Source organism: Drosophila teissieri, chromosome 3R (genome assembly GCF_016746235.2).
Source record: "Drosophila teissieri strain GT53w chromosome 3R, Prin_Dtei_1.1, whole genome shotgun sequence".
Classification (NCBI taxonomy): domain Eukaryota; kingdom Metazoa; phylum Arthropoda; class Insecta; order Diptera; family Drosophilidae; genus Drosophila; species Drosophila teissieri.
The window spans coordinates 7,202,911-7,225,797 of NC_053032.1; the positions used below are offsets into that span (position 1 = coordinate 7,202,911).

Sequence of the window (22,887 nt, forward strand, 5' to 3'; positions counted from 1 at the left end):
TCTATCACATTCTGTAAGCCAGCTGTTGTCGCCTCTGTTTGCCATTAACGCCTTTTTCAAGCCGAAAAATAGAGAAAACTGCAACTTAAGTGCAACAGAAGCGTGAAAATCATTAAGCTCCAGCTGCCTCTCCGACACTTGCATATGCCGCCGAACAAAGGACACCGCGGGACAAACTAACTGACACGGACAAAAGGGACAAGTTTATCCCTCCTGCCAAACGTCCAACGTGACGTATGAGTTATGCAGATAAATTCCATGCCACATCACTCATACCACCTATCAGCTTTAATTAAATGCAGAAATGCAACGAAATTCAAAGCGAATTAAATAAGTTAAGGAATTTAAAACTGTTGCGTATTTATCATGCTGTGTGAGTCATGACTTTTTATTACCGCTATGAATGATATTGGATAATTCTGTTTATCTAATAAAACATAATTTAATATCACCTTTAATAAAGCATTTAAGCAAGTGCGAACATTTAAGAAAACCGTTTATATTTAATTACCTGAAGTATTATTAGTTTTGTAAAATATCGTTTTGTTAGGCTAATTGGCCTCTAGATAGATGCGCTTAATAGCAAATATCCTTAAATTAAATGGATTGGGTTTGCCATTAAAAATGCACTTGTTTTAAGTGAATATTTTGTATTTCCCTTGAAAATAACTAAGTGAAAAAGTTACCCAAATGCAAATATTGCCCTCTTTGTTCTTTCAACCCATGATACAATGTCATGAAGAATGTGTCCGTTTCTCCTTCGTCGAACCTTGTAGGGAGGACGTGGTGTATGTGGAGCCATCTTCGGTGGAGCCTTTGTCGGTTCATTCTCCGTAGTTGTTTCCGAACTTAGAATGGAGTCAAGCATATCATTAAATTCCTTTTCCTTACATTCTAAAATTTGATAATGTTTGAATTTTCTGAAAAGAATTACCTCATCATTAGGATTACCTTGAGTTGAACATGTTCGCTGAAACCTGGAAACGAATGGGGAATTCGCCTTATTACCTCCTATGTCGAGTGAGATTTGTAGTGTTTTTATTGGGCTGCTTATATTTTTCGTACCTGCACTAAATATTTACCTCTTTCCCTGTTGGGATCTAAACCGTTCTTTGTTGTGTTATCCAGAGCGTTTGCTTGGCATTGAATTAACAATATAGAGGAAAAAATCAGAAGATCGAAAGGCAACCTCCCCATCTTGACGTCTCCAATAACAATGGAGAGCGAAAAAATGAATCGTACTCAACGTTTATTTAATTTAAAAAATGTCATTTGATTTATTTGCCTTTTAAAGCGTAACAAACTGATTTTGCCCCTAAAGACAGGTTTAAGAAGCATGAAACATTCAAATACCTTGGAGCAATATAAATGAACTAGTAAAATGCTCAGCCTATAGTAAAAAATAAAGTCAATTAATTACCGCAGGCTTCACGATTTTGCACATTGAACACAGAAGACATACCCCAGTCATTCTCTTATGACTCTCGTAACCGCAAACCCATTCAGGAGAATATCTCGTTTGTTTTTCAACAATGCCCTTAATGAACAACGGAAATTTGCGACCACCAAAGTACATTTCCAATAAATATAAATCAAATAGACAATGCAAAAAGTCCCGGCAGTTTAATATGCGGGAGATTTTGGTGTTAAATTAAATGGATTTAACCTGACCAACAGTTATAAAGCAGAAAATAAATTGTCTAAGCTACGATTTGGTAAACATTTTCCGTAGTTTAACCCATACTTTTAAGTTGAAAAATTTCGCGTTTAATTGGTAATAAGAGCCAACAACTAGTTCGGACCTTTATTTTTGAGAATATTTCAAACAAATAAAACGGAGTAACACATTACGAAATGCTCGATCAGATTTCATCCAAGTAAAGGCAACAATGCAATCGAACAATGCTTAAAACATCACAATGTTCTGACATCGCTGGTTATTTTTCGCCTCCCATTCAGACACAGGACTCTACAATCATGGTGGCTGATATATAACGACGCAATTGACTTGAAATCGCAACCGCTTTTACCGCACTCACTGCAAAGGGGATGCTGCGATACAAAGGAGTGTTGTCTTCAGATGGTTGTAATACATTATATTCAGTGGTGTGCTCGGTTGACATATGGGGTCAAATAAAACTGCTGTGAAATTTGAAAATCCTGAAAAGTCGCCTTGCAGCCTTAAATTTCTTGGAAGGGAATAAATATGCTCCTCGTGACATCCTTGCTCGATTTATTCACGTCACGAGGACATCTCTGGTTTTGTAGAACCTGTCGGATGTGTTTTATTGTTGCCTTTTCACACACGCTTTATTTATTTATTTATTTGTATGCTCTGTTCCACTTGGCTCTTTCGGTTTTCCCGCACCCTTACCCTCGCCCATGCAGATGTAAGCCGTATTCATTTTTTGTTTATCAATATTTGCTTTTTGTATCAATATGCAAAAACTTTTATTAATGACCAATATGTGCAGATTTCCTTTTCACAGCCTTTTATTTAGTTCAGCTACCAGGGGCCGCTGGCAATTTTCTGGCGAGTTGGCTGAAATGATGCAATGTAAATTTTATTTTAAAAGCTTTTTAAGGCTTTAAGTGGTAGCCGCGGGTATTTTTTGTGCGCCGATAAAAATATCGCCAAGCAGTGATACTGAAAGGTTGTCAAATATGAATGTGTACTGTATATAATTTCTTACTTTTTTAAATTCCGCCATTATGCATTGTCCAATTTGGCATTTATTTAAATGATTTATTTTGTTTCTTTTCATTATATCACTGTTGTTGCTCTTCCGCACAAAAGACTGCGGATCATGATTGATGGTCAAACGGGTCCACAGCATTTTCCAGCAGCAGCGGCCTCAGCAGGCACTAGGATTTAAGTTGATTGAATAGCAAACCGAAAAATCAATTCCAGCTAATGGATTTTCCACACCGCACTAGGCTAGATCCCTCGTATTCGGATTTCATTAAATTTTATCTTTTTTTTTGCCAAGCATTCCCCGCCTTTGGCCTCAGCCATTTGCATCCACTGAGGCATCGATTTGGGCGAAGCAATTTTTCAATAAAGGCAAACAAAGAAAAAATGTTTGGTATTCCACTTTGGAGCCGAGACACCCCTCGTTGCTTAGTTGATGTCTACAGCTGTTGGCGTGACTTGTTTTTCCAGCAACATATAAGGTGTAATCATCATCAAGAGATTGAACCTTTTTCTTGTGGAAGGTCGAGCCAACCGGTCCCTCTGCGGTTTCCCCGAGAATTGGTTGCCATTTTGTGTATATGTATCTACAACTGGGATAAAGTTTCCTCAGCTTTGTCACAAGAGCCTCTTGACAATTTAGGACATTTCCATGAATGTGCTAGGGAGATTCTTTTATGTTTTAAAGCAATAACTTAGTATGCAGCACTCGAAAAATGAATGTAGACATTGTTTAACACATACCTAGTAGAGCTGCAATTGCAACACATTACATTTAAACTTAAAAGTTTCTAAAGATCCCGAATTGGGTTCTATTAATCTCTCGACGAGCTCTTCCAATTGTGAGCATCAGCAGTGTAGTACTTAGCACCTGGTGAGTTATTGATAGCTCGTTTATACTGAGTTCAAGCTCGTCCATCGTCCTTGAGGTACATAGCTGCCAGTCTGCATTTGGATGCCGCGTCCTTGGCTTCGAGTTAATTAGTCGTCTGCACATTTAAAACCTAATTAACAGCCGTGGTCGTAATTAACGTTATTGGCAGCTGGCAAAAACAACACCATCATGGGCAGCATGTGGCTGCGCATCCAGAAAAACAGAGTGCGAACTACTGCCACCCAACTGTCGGACTTTATTAACTCCCAGTCGGTGCGAGGCAGGCCTCCGCAAGATTGGCGCATTCAAAGCAGATCAATAGGGCCACCGAGTGACAGAGGAGCATGCCGCTCCACAATTCCGCACCATGGCCATGGGAAAGCGTACCGAGGGGGAGAAAAGAGTTAGACGCCTCCATGTCGTTGGCAATTAAGCATAAATCCGTTGTCACTGTGCGATGCACATTGTTGTTTTAGCCATTGCTGCCGGTCCTGTTCTCTACTTTTTGCGCTTTCAGCACTGTTGCTTATCCTGGTGAAAAATTCACGAGTTGCCGGAAGCGGCGGCCAACAGCTGGGTTGACCTGACCCAAGTGGGAGAACCCCGCCAGAGAGAGGAAGATTGTATAGCATTCAAAAGTTTTGTTGAACATTAAGAGCAAAATAGTTACACTACTAAGCAATCCCAATGGAAGTCTAATCACTTTAAAATGTACGCAGTTATTGGGTCACAATTCTTAACATTGTTCGTTTCATGAAATTGGTTTCGCCTGTAAAAAACGAATTATTCTCGTAAATTAAAAAAAGAGTGTTAGAAAGTAAAAAAGGGTTTGAATCAATTTTCATTATTGTCAAGCCCTAAAGTCGTATTTATTGCATGTGCGAACTTATTACACATTTTTTTATTTTCCGTTATTTTGCAATTATAATGCATAATAAGACAAAATAATTAATGCAATTAGAAAAGATATAAAATACGTTCTTCATGAACAGATTATATATTTATTTTCCAGTGTGTTTTGAGGAAGAGCTAGCGAGCGGGAGAAAATGTAGAAAATTTAAACAGAAAACGCTTGGTGAACTCAGCGCATTTCCTCATGTCGTCCTCGCTGCTCTGCACTACTTGGTCGTCCTTTCTCCGCTTGCTTTCTTTCCCTGCCCGACAGATTTCTCTTTGCCTTAGCCCAACAAAAAGAAATAATTAATTTTTATGGTTTTGTCTTCGGGTGGCACTTTTTGATGTGTCCGTCGGAATGGATCAGCTCGGCACTGGAAAAGTCAGTAAAGTGAAGGTGAATGGGAAGTGAAGCCACTGCAAGTGTAAGCTGAAGTAATTTAGAAATTGTTATGTTTTTGTTTGTGCATCTGCTCTTCGTCTGGTTGGGAAATAAAGAAAGAATTTTAACAAATTCACGCCCTCTTCTTACTCTTTGGAAAACCATTGACTGCCAGATTATTAAATAACATTTCGGAAAGTATTGTAAGAGGGCTTGGGCTACAATAACATATATTGAATATTATAAATATGTTAAAATTTGAACCGACTTTTAAGAATTATCCTTACAGTATAAGAAGTTCGTGTAATACCTTAAAATGGCGAGTGCTTAATGTGATTATAACATGTCAAGTTTTCGTACTGTTGCCAAAAAGCATAACATACCAACACCATATCTAATATTCATAAAACCGAATATAAAATCTATGTTATTCGCACCCCTTAAACCACATTTAATGGCCATTAGAAGTGTCATATAAACATTAACTGTCCCATGCTATAACTGTTTACACGCGTATAAAAATCAAGCTGAACTCATTTAACAGCCCCATAAGGAGAAAGTCCGGGTAGGTCAGATCGTTGACCGCATCCTTTCCCTACCAAAACCCGATTCTCGATTTTTCCTGCTGCCGTTGCTATTGCCATTGGTGCGGTAAGCAGGTGAGAAGCGGAGCATGGCGCACACTTCACAGGTAGCCGCAGGATCTGCAGTCGAGCAGAACCACAACTGAGCCCCACCCTATCGCCCACCTTGCCACCCGCTTTTCCAGCCACTTTCCACCCACTTGCCACTCGCTAGCCACTCCAGTTACAGTTACCATTACAGTTACAGTTACAGTTTCGGTTTCAGTTCCTTTGTCTTCTCGCTCATAACAATAAAGGCATAATAAGAATAATAAAAAAGGAAAATCGGCCAAGGAGGAGGAAGGGAGTTCTTTATGCTGGGTAAAATTTTTAAATATTTTATTGTTTAATTTGAGTGCGTCTTGTGCAAAAATGTAATGGCCTGCAACGCTCCGCTTCACATTACCATTACAATTGCGAGTATTTCCACCTGGCGCCGTTAATTCGAGTAGGTATTAATTATAAAGCCCCGACGGGAACCTGGTCATAAACAAAGAACATCTTGCGTATTGCACTCCATTTTCTGCTTGGATTGCGGTCCATTAACCGATGGTTCTCAGTAACCGCAATCGTAATGAGAAAACACAGATACTCACCAATACAAAGTGCAACGAAATTAAGTTTCCGAATGGCGAACAAGCATTTTAATTAATATTTCTGTAGGAAATTAATGCAGGTAAAATTGAGATAGCACTTTAATTTGCAGCTTGAGCTGAACAATCAAGCTCAAGTCGACACTTTTCTCCTTTAAATAATATTAAGTTGACTATTAATATATATAACCACAACATATATACAACCTTTGAACTAAAACGGGAACTATTTAAGTAGTTACATCTTATAATTTGTATGTTAACCAGATAGCCAAGCAAACAAATCATTTTTAACAACCTTGACAAAATCAACACATAATTACAATTTACCTTTTGTTTCCTTTATTTTGAGGTCAGAATAGTCAACCATTATTAAAGGTTGACAAACCCAATTATAAAAGTTTGCATCCCCCAAATGGGTTCTTCCAATAATCAAGTTACAATTATTAGGTCAGCCATTGAACTCCCTCGAGGGAATTGACTTTTCTGCCTCAGCACACACACTCTCATGCTTCAGAAAAGAGGACCCTCTATTCATACGTAACCATTTCCCACTTTTGCATTCAAGTTTTCCATTTCCGCTTTGGCGCCATTTTCCTGCCTCCAACCACGTCCGCCCACCCCCGTCTTCGCTCCCAGTTGCATAATATTTTATTATCCCCAACGCCTATCTGCATTGTCCTGGCTCAACAGGACACCTCCCTCCGGAGCAGCCCCCTTTCATTGCCAGTTATCTGCGAGTATCCTTGTGGCAGAATTATAATCTTTCAGGCTCTAACAAGTGCAAGTGCGGCTGGAATTTAATATAACGGACGCCTTTGTTGTTTTGCTCGTTGGATTGTTGGTTTTAAGTTTTCGTGTATTTCATTACAAGGCAGTTTTGGGATTGGTAATAAGGATCGGGCTTGTGTGCCGCTCGCCACATGCAGCAGCCGCTTAAATCCTTTACACAAGCTGTTTGCCGCGCATAACGAAATAAAATAAATAATCCTGCTTAATGGAAAGGCCCCAGAATGAGGGGGCCGGTTTCGGCGGCAGCTTCACCTCGTCCGCATCTTCAGTTCGCCAACGCCATTGCCATCGCCACCATCTCCAGCCCCAAAGCATTTCACTCGGAGCACCAATAATGCCGCCCGGCATCACATTTCCTTTCCAATTTTCCTCGCCCGTGCCTGCTGCTTCTTTCCTGCTGCTCCTGGTGATTCTGCTGCTCCTGGTGACTCTGCTCCTTTTCAGCTCCTTTTCCTTTTCATTCCGCGACGCTGTTGTGCACACGTACGCGGCTCAAGATTTCCCATTCATATCGTGTGCGCCACTGCTGATGATTTAAACAGGGATGCAAGCCAGTTCAGAGCCGAACCAACCGAACTGAACCGGCTGCTCCCTAAAAACAAAAATTGTTTTGGAAATAAAAAAGTAATATTTAACTAGATTATTTTATAGAATGTGTATCTTTCCCTGTGGTATATGATAAAACTTTTTCCAAGTCTATTTTGTTTGCTACTAAATGTCAAGAGAAATACATTTTTTCTTATCATCTTGTGTATAAAAATAATCTTATTTGAACTCTCATTGAACTCAAAATCATTTCATTAAGAATTAATTCCATTTCAAGGACCAGTAAAAATTAAAATATTTATCGAAACAGCTTATTGATAATCCGAACACGTTCACCGCTGGTTCAATTATTCGCTGAGCCACTGAACTGAACAAATCAACATTTTCGATCTGCTGGCACCTCTGCACTTTAAGGAGAATATACATCCTCCCTATGCGAAGTCGACATCCTGTTCAATATGCATTTGGCTGGTGGTTAATGCCGCCTTGGGAGTAACTGATTGCCACAGTGGCACCATTATTATGCATTCAGATTGATGCACGTCCTCAACATTTTTTTGCAGCCAGCCTGCCGCAAATGCACACACACATCCGGCTGTTGGGTCCTGATTGTGGTCCCAGTCTTGGTTTCTGGCTTCCTACAGGACACCCATATACATCGCACCCACTTAACTAGCACTTAAGCGTCTTCGCTCGGAGCTGCTTAGCTCCAAATATTATGTTTAATTAAATATGAGCTCATAATCGAGTTCCCCCATTTAACCTGCTGACCAGCTCGCCTTTCTCCCATTTTATAGCCACTTTATCTGTTTAATTAAAAGGCTGGCTTTTAATTGAAATCGCTCTGATATCTGAGCTGTCACAATTGCCATCTGGCCCCTTGGGCGTGGGAGAGAGATATCTACGTATGATTAGTGTAAGTGCTGCAGGCGGGCTTGAAAATTATAATCCGATATGTAGAGGATTATCTTGAAGGACCCTGAGCGTGCCGACGGTTGGGAATTTATCTTGTGCTTAATCAATCAACTCGGGCACTGAATAAAATATGTTCGACTGGTCGAGGATAACCCACGGCCATAAACGAGCAGCTCCCACATTTTATTGGCTATTCCCCGAAGTCCGTGCGAGGCTCGTTTGGAAGGACCTCTGTCACTTTGGGTTTTATTTGGCTTTCCCCGGAAAACATATTTATTAGCAACATGTCGAATGGGTAATGCAATCGAGGCCTTGAATCAGTTTTTGCCAAGAGTGTGTGTGCAAATGTGACTTTTCAATTTGAATGAACGAATGTGGCTGGGTAAATATTTGATTTATTTTCGAGTGACCTTTGTCAAATAGACACACACGAAATCTGACATTCCAGCCCACACTTCTCGCACAGCGAGGGATACAAAAATAGGACAAAGAATACTCTGGCTTTACTTTGAGTCAGTTAGTAGAACCTCTAGCGTGGACCCGTTTGCAGTAAATAGCTAAAACCTAGTATCACAGTACTTTTGTGCTCTGTGCTGTACATAAATATTCAAAACTCGCACATTTGTCTCTTTGTATCTTTTGACTTGAATGTTGCCCGAAATTCAATTTGCATACTTCCATCCAAAAGTTCATAATTTCCATTTCTGTTGCGGGGCTCGACAAGCACTTTTCGCTTTATAACTCCATTGCCGCACAAGGTCAGGTCGAAAGCAGTGAAACCAATTTAGAATAATCTAACCAATTACTGCCAACGCTCCACAAGGTCAGTCGAGTCATTTGGGCAACGCACAAACGATTATTACTGCATTAGGAGTCGGCAAGGCAACGCACATGTGAGTCGCATGCAGATAAGCAAACGTAATAGAAACAGATTATATCCCATCCCCACCGGGACCCACACTTGAACGCATATCCCGTCTCCGATTCCCTTCCCGGTTCCCATTCATCCGTAACATAATCGTAAAAGTCAAAGCTTAGCTCAATGCTAGATTGCAGCATTTTGTACGGAGGGAAGTTTTTAAAGCAGCCATAGGGGAACGAGATATACAGAACAGAGATGCTCTCCAGGCTCGAGGATGTGACTCTTAACAAGGGATTTGACTTGAAGTTCTGTCAGATTTAATGTGAATATTTCAAGGACTGTAACATTTAAGCCGAAAATAATGAGATCCGTTCTCAAAAACAACGAAGTATTAGTTTCATTTATTTCCTTACTGAATTTTTAGGTCACAGTCAATGCCAATCAATTAAATGAATACTATTAAATGAAGATCATTGAAGGAAGTGGGGAGTTAATTTGTCGGTACAAAAACCTTAACTAGGCTATCACTGGTGGGAAAATAAAGGTAATGAAATAAATAATATAGCTCGAAGTTCTTATGAACGTAGTAATCTTATCTTTATGTAAAGTTCAAATTTAAATGCAATTTTCTTTTAAATCCATTCCGCCAGTCAACAGAGTCAAACGTAATGCAAGTAATCATTTTCTTCTTATGTGTCCTTGATGATCTGCGGCTTAAAGTCATGCTCCGAAGCCTTTTTGAAAGACTCCGCATACAGCGGAACTCTTTGGGTCATGCGGAAGCCCCAGAAGTCCTTCACCTGGCGACACAGGTTCAGATCAAGTTCAACCACAAGCAAGCCATCTTTGTCCCGCGATAAGCTCTGTCAATGAAAGTTATTAAATTATTTTGCCGTCCCTATAGCACTTGATTGGGTTATCAAAGTTGAAACTTACCGGTGTTCTTGAGCCGTCAGGAGCAGCGACATAAGAAGATCCGTAGAAGGGGCCAAACTCCTTATGCGCCTTGTTACCATCCCCAGATGTGTACTCGTTCGGGAACTGCTCAGTTCCCACGCGATTAATCGGAACCGTGAAGTAGCTATTGGCGATGGCAGCATTACGTGCCTCAATGCCCCACAGTGGCTCTGATAGCCGACCGATCGTAGCCGAGGGATTGAAGACTATTTCGGCTCCATTCAGACCAAACATCATCCAGTTCTGTGGGTGATGGCGTCCGTAGCATATGTTTACAGCCAGCTTGCCGAACTCCGTCTCGAAGACCGGGTGTCCGGTGTTTCCCTCCATGTAGTAAGTGGACTCATTGAAGTCACCCACCCGGGGAATGTGGTTCTTGCGGTGCTTGCCCAGGTAGCGACCACTGTTCGAGATGACCACTGCAGTGTTCCAGATGGTCTCGCCGTGCTCTACATCGCGCTCCAGGATCGAGTGGATGATAACCATGTTGTAAGCCTTGGCTAGATCTGCGAGCATCTTGGTGGTGGGACCGTTTTCGGCTTCTTCGGCAAACTCACACCAAGGAAACTTCTCCCGAGTGCAGAAGGCAAAGGGCATGGCTATTGGTAATAAATATTGGTAGAATTGATATTCATCGAAGTACATTTTTTTCTTGTTTCTTTGGCATACTTACTCCACGCTTCTTGGGTGCAAATAATGTTGCATCCGGCCTCCGCTGCCGCCTTGATCATGGCCTTTACCTTGTTCCAGATGGCTTCTCGTTGCTTTTCAATGGGAGCGGTAGTAGGGATTACGATAGAGTTCTGTATGGCGCCCACTCTGACTATCCTGCACTTGCGAGTTTGCTCCTCTCGCGCCGTAAACCGATAGCCCTTGATGTCGAATCCATTTTGTTCAGCAATATCTTTCGCGCTTGTGGGTAGCTCAAGCGTTTGACTGCAAAATAAATTTATATTTAATTGCGATTGGATATAATACTTTGAGTTTAAAAAAAAGTTTAAAAAAAGTTGTTTCCTATGAACATAACTTCTAATCTTAGTGGATGGATGTTTATAACTATAAATAAGGATTTAGAAACCGTATCAACCCCAATACAATTTTGGAGATCCTCACTATGTGGTCTGAAGCTTCGACTAACAAAACAAAGTAATAGATAAAGAAATTTGGCTTACGAGTTTCTTATATACAAAGATAAAACCAACACACTGAAAAAATATCCGAGTTTTATTTTTGTACTGCGTGCTGCGGTTCGTGATCGTTTCACTTTCATCACCAGATGTTCTCAAGGGAATATATGTACACGTATAGATGGATGAAGAACGAAAACGTAGCTCGTTGAACAAGTTCTATATTTTAATGTGATTCGGTGTAAGCCTCTTTTTATAAACTAACATTACGCTTCTGAGCAACGCTAAGGTAACAAAGAAAAGCCTTCATATGATACCCTTGTGTTTGTTAAAAGATTAAGATTAAAACAATTTTAGAATAATCTGGAGGTTTCATAGACACCCCACATGATGTTCTTACTTGGCCAGGCAGTCTAATCTTAATGGTCTTTCAACTGTACTCACTCTTCTTCAACACCGTACAAAATTCGCTTCACCTCTTTTAGTTCATCGGGGGGTAAATGCTTTTCCAAGCAATCGTTCAAATTTTTTAGTTCAAATGTAGACATATTTCCTCTTTCCAGCAAAAGAAAAAATCGAATTAATTAGCGACTCAATTGACAGAACAACCTTCTCCGACCGCCGCACTATATGAAATAAATCTGCTGACGATCGCCTTCTCTTCTTATCTATACCTCTTTATTTTAATCTCTCTTTTGGATTCCTCTCTGCGCCTCTCCCAAGTGTTACAAAAATAGTGAAAAACATTTAAATACACTCGTTGGCATTTAAATAGCATATATAATGAAATATAACCAGAAAGGCAAACACTGAAAATTACGTATCAAGTGTTGAAATTTTTTTTTATTGTATACGCAATAAATACTTATATTAAATTTTTTTTTCTTTTTTTAATTTCTATTTATCTTTTTGTGCAATTTGGACAAATATGGAAACGGTCACTTAAAAACGCAGTGATCTACCAATATCAGAAATCAACCTTGTGACACTTTACTTGACGATTTGAATTTCAAAGGTTAGTCAGTAATTTCAGCTTAAGAAAAGTTGACTACTGACTTTTTAATTTTTAGAAAACTTATCAAAATACATTTCTGGCAAGAAAAGGAATTTTACAAATTTTAAATATTCTCGCACTGTTTGTTCTGCTGAATAAATTTATTTTTTAACGCCTCATTTCGATCGATGTTATTTAAAATTCATGTCTAAAATCCCCAATATCTTATGTCCTCTCCTGAAAATGCAAAAAAAACCCGCGTGAGCTGATTTTGTCAAACTTTAGTAAATATTGACTAGGTTTTGTTTATATCCTTATCTCCTCTGCCGGAGCATCTCCGATGTCAGCCTCTTTTCCTGAAAGCTGACAGCGCTTGGGCCATTTTGTATTAGAAAAGATTAACTTCGAGCCGAATGTGGGTCGTTGGCGCTTCGAGGCAATGCAAATTACCCGAAATCTTCCTCCGGCGAAAACAGTTGGTTTGTCTAGTTCTGGTGCTTCTTGGTCTGCTTTTTGTTTTCTTTTTCAGTTGGCAACTCAATTGAGTGTAAAACAATTTCATTAAATCGACAGTCGTCGCGTTTCATTCATCGCACCCAACTTTTCTCCGCGTGTGTTTGTGTTTGCTTTGTCGAACAGTTTCCTAGGGACTCAGGGTCCTCCATTTGGCCACATTCATTTATTGAACTCGGTCCCAAGCCGATCCGAACGGAATCGAACCTCATCATTGTCTGTGTCGTCTACTCGCCGGTTTTGTTCTATTTTTATTATTATTTTATTGTCTGGTTTCATTGTCCATGTGGGAGTTGGTGCCATTGGGAGGACCTTCCGAGGACCTACTGCGATTGCAATTTATAGCATACGCTTTGGAAACATGTTCACAGGCATTTTTATCATTTCCGCATTTATATGGTTTCCGCTTGAGCTGCAAGCAAACTAAGAAGTGGCTTTCTGCCTTATTGCCCGTCCGCCGTCAGCCATCCAGGATGTCCCAGCAGCTGAAACAGAAACCGAGCCTCGCTCAGCCGAATGAATTGTTTAGGTTTAATTTATTGTTCTGAGATTGGTTATGGTCTTCTGGAGAGGTCAAAATCGTACTGCAGCACACACTGCTCGAAATGAATGACCCGGATGGTCAAATCGATGGGAGGTCCAAGGCCGAAGTTCGCCAAAGTTTCAGTTTTCAGTTTGATGACAGCCCTTAATTCATAGAATCAAGCTGCAAAAAGATAAATGAAAATGCCTGTTATTTCTGGTGCAGTGTGATCAAAGCAAGAACTGCCGCCTTTCTTAGCAGGACCTTAATTAAATTTATAAATTAAATTTATAATTTGCGGTACTAGATAAAAAAAGAACTTAGATTAGTTTGATGATATAATTATTTGTTTCACAATAAGCATTAAAAGAAGAACTAATAAATCAACCAAATTAGGTTAACGATAACAAGGTTGCAATAATGAAACAATGAGTGAAGTCTAAGTCCGCAATGTCTAATGAAATATTTATAATTTATATTATTAGACATGGAACTTACTAGGTATCGCGATTCTATTGAATTCTTAGTAAATGATTCACAGAAAAATTTAAAATAAACGTAACAATTCTATTACCTAAAAATCTTTTATTTATATACATAACATTCTACGTTATACAATACCATTAAACTTAACCAAGTTTTTGTAGAAAACTGTTACCCCGGCTAAAAGCACTCACCAAAACTTCTTCCCTGTGTAATTCCCAATAAAAAATATAACACTGGCCACGACTGGAAGCAAAAAATTACAACTCTTACATAGCTCGTCTATTCTGCTCCATTAAAAAATGGAAGAAATGAAACAGGGGTACGAAAAGCAAGGGACAAAAGAAGGGCCAGCGAGACTTGTTAAGGGTCAGTAATAAATCTCAGCAGCTTGTGCGGGAACTTAAATTAAACACTGCAAAATCGGCTGGGCAATGGCCAAGTTGTGTGGACTTGTGACGGCCGTAAAGGAAACCTACTAGGAATGTAAGGAAAATCGCCAGCACACAGCGACTTGAAAAATGAGAGGCAAAAGACCACTGAGACGTGAGCCGGGCGAAACAAGAATCCAAATTAAATAGAGTTTTCAAAAACAAGCGGCTAAATATGCTGCAATTGCCGGCTCTGTCACAAGGATCACAGGGCTCTCCCCGAACGCCATTACTCAGTTTTTGCATATGCGAAAGTCTGGCAGTCAGAACAGAACCTGCACGTGGCTAACAAAACTGTTGGCCACTTTTTAGCAGAAAAGCGGCAAATTTATGGCTGTTGTTGGCAGCATTTGCGTGCCAGCAACTTTTTGGGCACTCCTCCACCTGGAAAAAGACGTGAATATTTCTTTTTCCACACGTACTGTAGCAGAAGAGTTAAATTGGCAAACCAAAGAGCACGAATAAAATGCAAACAGATGAGTTTTCCCGGCCAAACTCGGTTATTAAATGGCGTAAAATGAGCGGTGCTCGACTATTCAATTTGCGTTAATGGCCAAAATATTGGCAGGGCTCAATTGGACCCTCTCAGTTGTGGCATGAATATTTCAACGGCTTGCCAAAGTGTTTCGCAGGAAAATCGGCTTACATCTAATTTGATTTTGCTAAATTATGTTTCCATAGAACAGGGCCAAATAAATTTCATTTGATTTATTTCGTTTCGGTGCGTGGTATTATTCATGATAAATTGGAAGTTAAGCGTCCGCAGTGTTGCCTTTCATGTTCGCAACAATTGCTTTCAGTTAGACAATCGCCGTCGAGAAGCAATCTAAAATTTCCCACCCGAAAACTGCATTAAAGGGGTGGCCAGTGCGAGTGCCGTAAATTAATATGGTGGCGAAACTCTAAAATTGAAATTATGGCAACTGCCAACTAATGAACAGCGATAAAAATAAATACAAGAGCTGGCTCCAGCGAACTGCCGGAGAAAGTTGGCCACTTGCACCTGAATGACTTTCAAGCCAGCTCCGAAACTATGTCAATACATTCTGATCCAGAGTTCATAGTCATTGCCTCAAACTCGTCCAAAGTTGCTCAAGTTTCCACTTCGAAAAGTGTAGCATGCCTTTGTGCGTCCCTTGGCGTCGACTGAGAAATCCGAGAGCAGCACCGAGTGCTTCCGAAAGGACTCTCCGCTAACGAAGGCACTTCGGCACCGGGAGCTTTAGTTCTCTTTCACTTATCCCAACCTTTGCAGACTCTCTTCGCTGTGCGAATGCAATAGGAATATATTGCTTGCGCCGCGAAAACGGGATAGCCTCAGTCAGGTCGGACTGCTCGCACCTTGAAAGCTCATCTGCCACTTGTGACGCCTAGGATGAAACAATGAGCCAAAATAAATCGAACTGTCGTGAATTTGTCAACATTAAGAAAACAAACTAGGCAATTCCAGCTCAAAGTAAAGGTTTTAACGACCTCTTTTACATCTGAAAATTTAAAAAATTTCGAATAATTTATGTATGCACACTGTTAAGTTTAAAAATTATGTACAAACCAGAGAATTGGTCATTTAAGTGACGATTATATTTTACAGCCTAAACCATAAAGATCGAAAAATGTAGTCATGAAAGAGCTTACCTTCCAGATTAATTCTAGACATGTAATGGAAATATGGCTTTAAAATTAATTATATTTCACATGTATATATTAAATAAAATAGATTCATATTTATACCCGCTACTCGAAGAGTAAAAGGATTTACTAGATTCCTAAAAAATTATGTTACAGCATGCTGAATCTCAACTTTCTAGCTTTTATAGTTCCTGGGTCTCGACGTCCATACGGACGGACGGACGGACAGACATGGCCAGATCGACTTGGCTATTGATCCGTGTTTATTAATTTAAAATCTTTCCAAGTGGACAATAATTAAATGTTTTGGGGGGGACATTAACATAAGGGGAGTACTTAAGATGTACTTGTGTAGAGGTTAACGTATATCTTAATATTGGGTGAGGTCAAGTGGGTTCTCTAAAATGCAAGCAAATAACAAAAATCTTTCTCAGTTAAAAACAAAAATATTTATTCCCAGCAGTCTGAACTTCACAATTGTTTAGCTATTAATATTTTAATTTTACTTTTATTATGGCTGGGCTCACTTTATAATAAACTAATATGGTGGGTTTTTTAAATTATCTTGAGAGTAATATTATCTTTTAAGCATCACAGTTAGCCAAAATTAAATTGAAGTGTAAGCCCCTACGTTTGCGTTTGTGTGCGGGTGGCACATGCAACATTTGACATTGCTGGTAGCCAGTGTTGACTTGTTTCCTAGTCGCCGCTCGCTGTTTGGGGATTTGGGTGGAAAATGAAGGGATGCGGTGTTGGTAGTGCGCTGGCCATTGTTGTTGCACTTGTTGTTGATTGTTAGTGGGCGACAGCTGAGTGGGGCACGTCTGAGCATTTAAGCGGGGAAGAATGTGGGTTAATGGGTTTTTAGTTGCCCTTTTCATTACTCAGAAGACATCAACTCACATACGCGCCAAATTGTTTCGTTGTGCGAAATGCTAATCAAATGAAGTTCCACGAGCTCCCCAAGTCGGTCCAAGAGTCCTCCATTTTCCATTGCAAGCTTGAGTGCCCTTTAGCCATAGTAAGCATCTTACTATGTTGGCCGAAAACAGAAAGCCAATATTTCCGCAAAGCTCCAGCCGCATAATAATGGCAACAGTTTCGCTTCTCACGCTTCGCTGATTAACATGTGAATCACGTCAGGTAAGGACACTATAAAAAAAGATGACTGCGTATACTATTCACCAACTCCAAGAAAATATTAATACATAAAAAATTAATTTGGTATCAGCATCGGTCTTACAGACTATTGCGATCCTAATGATTAATATATACTTAAATTTTAATTCATCTACATTGCAAAATTTGTATAATTTGTATGTTGACAAAAAGTTTAAGTTTAAGCTCGAAGTGCATTCGCACCCATAGAGCAACAAGACACTGCACAGCTAATTGAAATTTAATTTAATGACCGTTCTGAGCACGTGGAAAAGCTGCGTTGCGATGCAGCCAGGCGTTGGAAAATTCGTGAAACTCGTTGCGCCTTCCATCGCTAATTATATTAGCAGCCGTATGCATGCAGGAAGCGATTTATGAATTACATTCCAGTCCAAAAAGGTGCAACACGGAATGAGAAAAAATGGAAAACACTGCACTGACCTATCCGTAAATGTGCCATACAATACGAGAATTTTCCTAATTGAACATGTGTCCGACATTCAGGTGCATACTACATAGGTAGATACATGCAAACAGAGTAACCCTTTTGAATTTGGTTTTTGTTTCCACTCCACCTCTTTACAGTTCATTAATATTGCGGGCCGCAGTGGGGAAGGTTTATTGGAAATTAAAAGCCAACTTCATTTGCGTTCTAGCCAGCACTTTTGTGTTCTACTCGCTCTCCGCCACGACAGTTTTCCATTTTCCCGGTGCCAGCTAATTTAAATTTTTTGCTTGTTGGCTGCGGAATTTATGCCTGACAGCGAATGGAGACCACACAAATTGAGGCATAAATTCGGTTGCATTTCTATTTTTTCTTCGTTAATTTAAACATTGCTTTGGCCACGAATATTATTATCAAATAAATATTCCAGATTACGGATTTTTCTTCGCTGAACAAGTTTACTAATTTTCACATCTAATGACTGTATTTTCAATCTAATTCAAAGTCGATTTGAATAAAAATTTGAATACAAATTTTCTGCAAGTCGTTGAAGCTGGAAATATCCATTGGCTGTACCCGAGGTACCTTTTAGTTTTTTGGCTAAAAATATATCGTGTTTCATAATGTATATTCTTGGTAACTATCGGACTACATTCGTATGGAAGCTTAAATAATCATAATTAATATGTAAAAAATATCCAAGAAATTTCAAATCTCGATATCCAGCTAGAGTATCCCTGTTGATGCCATAAATTAACTTTAATGGCAGACACTTGATGAGCACTCGAAAGTGTTTTTAATTTCAATTAATATACAAGACACTCGAGGGCAAAAATACACAGCCGTTTCACTGACACACAAGTGACTCATTCAGGTCCTTGACCAGGACTCAACTCATACTCTATGGCTTCGAACGGAAATCAACTCAAGTGGCGTCTGCCTTTGAACGTTGGTTCGTCGTACATCAGTAGTTGCCCGAAAAAGTCGGAAAGTTGGGAGCAGCTGAAAGAGCAGACCTAAATACCTTAAAGTTTGCTTAAACTTTCGCCACTGGCCAAGAAATTAGCAATGATACCCAGTCGCCGGATTAGGTGCTCCTGGACCATAATGGCCTCATTAAGGGTTAAGCCGAAGTTAAAGTTTCAGCGCTGGGAAAAGAAACTGTTCCGACGTGTTCTGGGCATCTAGAATATCCTGCCGTAAGCAGGAAAATTATTAAACAATGCCCAGGGGCCGCAAGACGAGGAAGTGGTAGGACGGGTGGGAGATGAGACAAGCATGATGACAATGAGGACCCTGGTGCATGCAACTATGAAAATGGCAAAGTGCTGACCTAAGCCCACAAACAAAATGGCATGCTACAGAGGACGAGACAGCTAAAAAGTGTCACAGCAGCTCAACACAAAAACTCAAATTCCAAGCGCCCGAGTTCGACCCCGGCTGGAACTGGTACTGGTTATGGTACTAGTATTACTACTACTACTACTAAAACTGAACCCTGGCAGACCGGCGGACGGATGGACATGACGAAGTGTCAGTGGCTCACAGCAACGAAATCCCAATGTAGCCAGTGATAAGGCCAACTACAGAGCCACGTGTTTGCTTTTCAATTTGTGCCAGCAGTCAGCAGCCGGCTGTGGAATTATGAATAGGCCGGCACAAAAACAAAGCGGCCAACAGCAGAAAGACATCGTGAATGGGCCAAGTGGAACGGCTTTCTGGGGGCCGCAAGGGGTTAACGGGCGTTACACGGAGCGTTGGAGCATTCATTGAAGCTAAACAGGATGTGAGGTGCGGGCAGGCGAGGACTCGGAATGGATTCGGAGAGGATGGGATAGGATGGGTTCGGATGGGATGACTACGCTTCGATGCCGACAGGCAAAGGAAAACAACTTTTGCGAAAGTTGTACTCGATTTGTGTTCTATTTTAGTGCTCCCTCTCGTCCTCTTCTGTTCTCTTTTTACATCACTACTTATGGCAAGCTGCATCTCATGAAATGCAAATGTATATCTGTAAGGACTCAAAGTCGCTGTGGATGAACATACAAATTTCATGGTAAACTCCCTGATCGCTTCAATAATTTGGATAAAAGGAAGCAAAGATTCATAGTTCGAGATACAAAAATGACATAATCAACTCCCTTTGGAAATGTTCTTAAAAATGATGTAAGTGGGCTTTTTTACATGTAAGCCGTTTATTTGGAGGAGCATGTATTTGGAGGAGTTATGTATTTAGGGAATGAAGATGCAGGGACAATTTTCGACATTTAAACTTAACTTTTCATCAACAAATACAGAATCCACTTGAATAATTAATAATTTTTGAATAACGAGTTCCTCAACTATGGGATACCCGTTACTCAGCAGCGGAAGAGCTGACGCGAATTTTCACATTTCTCTGCCACATCGATAGAAATATTGAAAAGAATTACATGAAAAATAAAATTAAAAGATGTTTTAAGACCATAACAAAACTGAACAAATATCAAAACATTTTCCAAAAGTGTGGACGTGACAGTTCTAGTCTGTTTTTGGACGTGGCAATATGGGTCAACAAATTTCGAGTTTTTATAGTTCCTGAGATCTCTACTGGGCTATTGATCCTGATCAAGAATTTATATGATCAGAAACGCTTCCTTCTGACTGTTACATACTTTTTAACGAATCTAGTATACCCTTTTACTCTACACTGCTCAATGCTCAACCACTTAATCATCAAATAACGTAATCTTGAACTTTAGCAGATTTGACTGCTATCAAAATTTTAGAGTAACATGCCGTATCCATCAACAAACACTGCTTTAACTATCAAATATAATATTTAGTTAGACCATAGCCAACAATTACATTCACAAATTCCACAAGAGTATCCAAAACAATAACTCATCCACAGTAATAGCCATTACTTCAATATAACCTTCAAAATGGAGACAACCAGTGAACGGAAAACCCAAATTATGGAAAAGCGAAAGCTCATGGGCGACAAGAGGATGAGCATGGGAATGAAGTCATTCTATGCCTCGGTAATAGGAAGCATTTTCCGGATGAGCGATGAGCAGCGGAGCTCTTTTGCAGCCATGTTTAGGCGCCACAAGGCTGACGCACAATATGTTGACACTACCTACGTTGATAATCCCGTAGAGGAGTACGAGCCCATCTATCAAACCGTCTTCGATGACGACAGGGATCCCGTGCTTGAGCCCACATTCTCTAAACACCGCATACCCCTGTAAGATCTTCAACCAAACTGGATAAGGTCAAAATACTTCTTATTTCTTCAGTCAGATACGTTGTCTGGAGCGCTACCACAATTCCAAGCGGGAGTACGCCAAGCAGTTTAAGCGGGAGATCCAACTCCTAATTGACAACCAGTCAACGGCGGAGGATGCCTGGCAATTCGTGAGGTAAAGATTCTAGTTTTAGTTTTATACCCGTTACGCGTAGGTTACTAAGGTATTATACAGTAACAATCCAATACTTATTTTATTGGTGCACGTCTTAGGCAAATACTTACTTGAATATACAGCCCTTACTTAAGGTTAGTATTTTTTATACCCGTTACTCGTAGAGTAAAAGGATATACTAGGGGTATACGTTAAAAAGTATGTACCAGGGAGAAGGATGCGTTTCCGACTATATGAAGTATATTTATTCTTGATCAGGATCAATTGCCGAGTCGATCTGGCCATGTCCGTCTGTCTGTCCGTATGAACGTCGAGATCTTAGGAATTATAAAAGCTGGAGAGTTGATTTTCATCATGCAGACTCCAGAGACATAGACGCAGAGCAAGTTGGTCGATTCATGTTGCCACGCCCACAAGCCGCCCAAAACTGCCACGCACACACTTGAAAAATGTTTTGATATTTTTCATTTTTATATTAGTTTTGTAAGTTTCTAACGATTTGCAGAAAAACTATTTGTCACGCCCACAAACCGCCAAAAACAATCAGTGTTTGAATTTATCCTTTTCACTTTCACTAGCTGAGTAACGGGTATCAGATACTCAGGGAACTCGACTATAGCGTTTTTTTTTGTTTAGTTTAGTTCCCACTATTATTTTGTTTGATACTACTCTGTACATCAGTTTTTTACTAAAAATATTATTTCAAAGCGCTAAATAATAAATAATAATAATCACTAATAATCATTTCAGTTGTTGCGCTTTTTTCCGTTTGGTGCTTCGTTGTAACCGGATGAAGAGAAACTATAAATATCCAAACTTATTATTGTGAATTTTATTTTTCTTCCAGAACCATGGCTTATACCACACTTTGGCCGCCGCTGCACACAAGAAAAGAACTCAAGATTTTTGAAAAGGACTTTTGCAAGCTTACCCCTAAAGAGCAGAAACGCTACAATAAAATAATGGCGACCAATTTTTCTTAACGTCTTTAAGATTTAATATCTAAAATTTTATAATTTAAAAAAAAAATACAAAATAATAAAAGCAACAAAAAGTATATTATTACTTTTTATTTCAACAAAGATAATTGGGAATACAATAAGTATTTAATACTTAATTTAAAGTCACTTAGCACGGTTACGTTCCTGAAAACGGCGTGTCAAACAAAAACGTGGTAAAATATACAAGAAAACAAATCCACATCCTTCATGTGGTTCGTTCCACGATTTTAGGTATCCTGTCCATCATTCCAGAATAAGCATCTATAGTACCACTTGTAAGCATACACGCATTAAGAAGGGGTGTAAAAATTGGAACCCAATATCTGTTCTCCGGAAATAATACACGCATGTAGAAGTATACAAAGTAATAGTAAATAGTAGAGCTATTTTGTGATCTCAGTCTATCGAATATGACGTGTAACATACATATGTAGACCGAATTTGTTTCAATTACAAAAAAATTAAAAAGCTCTCTCTGATGTTGTTGAGAGCCTAAAAATATACCCTTCCTACCATGGAATCTGTAGCCAAATTGTGAGAAACCCATAAAGCAAATGCTACTGTATTGTTTTAACACACGTTGCGCATTATTTCGCTTATGGTATTCATACGGCAGGCTTGCGCCCAACTGGCTGATACCTTGATCGTATGACAGCTAAGCTCGAGCGACCTTAGCCTTTTCCACGTTGCCGAGGTAGTGAGTGCATCTGGAATTTTGGCAGCTACCATAAGTGTTCCCAACCAGGGTGCTTAACACATCGCTTATAATGGTTTTAATTTAGCGAAAGGGTCATTTCGAAACTTAAACCAGACGTCTTAAGAGGAATCCGCCCAAGATCGGGCACTCTCAGACTCCATACCAAGACCTAACCTCAATTGCACCCGTTCTGAGCGTTCTCGCCTCAGAAGAATCATTTCAACAACAGGAGGTTGCAACTATGGATCTCGGGCTTCTCCAAGCTAGGAGAAGGCCTGGCGAGCAGTAGGCGAGGCTTTTCGTTATCTTAGCAAGGATAGGTTAAAGATCGGCTACAAACAATCTAACCAAC

The 22,887-nt window shown here is 39.8% G+C and overlaps 3 protein-coding genes across 5 annotated transcripts; 1 reads left to right on the forward strand and 2 right to left on the reverse strand.

Moving 5' to 3' along the window:
• Window positions 1–633: 633 nt before the first annotated feature.
• On the reverse strand, window positions 634–1,231 carry LOC122621500. 2 transcript variants are annotated; one of them, XM_043799368.1, is made up of 3 exons: window positions 1,083–1,231; window positions 952–1,011; window positions 634–894 (listed from the first exon to the last, which is right to left on the reverse strand). In XM_043799368.1, exons 1-3 carry the CDS (start codon window positions 1,195–1,197, stop codon window positions 683–685), a joined length of 387 nt encoding a protein of 128 aa, XP_043655303.1. In that variant the 5' UTR covers window positions 1,198–1,231; the 3' UTR covers window positions 634–682. The 2 variants fall into 2 exon arrangements, with proteins under 2 accessions (XP_043655303.1, XP_043655304.1); XM_043799369.1 differs by having other exon boundaries at window positions 781–894; window positions 952–977; window positions 1,066–1,231.
• An 8,324-nt stretch (window positions 1,232–9,555) lies between these two features.
• Window positions 9,556–11,892, reverse strand: LOC122620587 (beta-ureidopropionase). Its single transcript, XM_043798121.1, has 4 exons — window positions 11,702–11,892; window positions 10,804–11,066; window positions 10,110–10,729; window positions 9,556–10,036 (listed from the first exon to the last, which is right to left on the reverse strand). Exons 1-4 carry the CDS (start codon window positions 11,803–11,805, stop codon window positions 9,863–9,865), a joined length of 1,161 nt encoding a protein of 386 aa, XP_043654056.1. The 5' UTR covers window positions 11,806–11,892; the 3' UTR covers window positions 9,556–9,862.
• An 8,301-nt stretch (window positions 11,893–20,193) lies between these two features.
• On the forward strand, window positions 20,194–21,894 carry LOC122621501. 2 transcript variants are annotated; one of them, XM_043799370.1, is made up of 3 exons: window positions 20,208–20,662; window positions 20,715–20,837; window positions 21,685–21,894. In XM_043799370.1, the coding sequence occupies exons 1-3, from the start codon at window positions 20,358–20,360 to the stop codon at window positions 21,818–21,820; spliced, it is 564 nt and encodes a 187-aa protein (XP_043655305.1). In that variant the 5' UTR covers window positions 20,208–20,357; the 3' UTR covers window positions 21,821–21,894. The 2 variants fall into 2 exon arrangements, with proteins under 2 accessions (XP_043655306.1, XP_043655305.1); XM_043799371.1 differs by lacking the exon at window positions 21,685–21,894 and having other exon boundaries at window positions 20,194–20,662; window positions 20,719–20,837.
• Window positions 21,895–22,887: the final 993 nt, after the last annotated feature.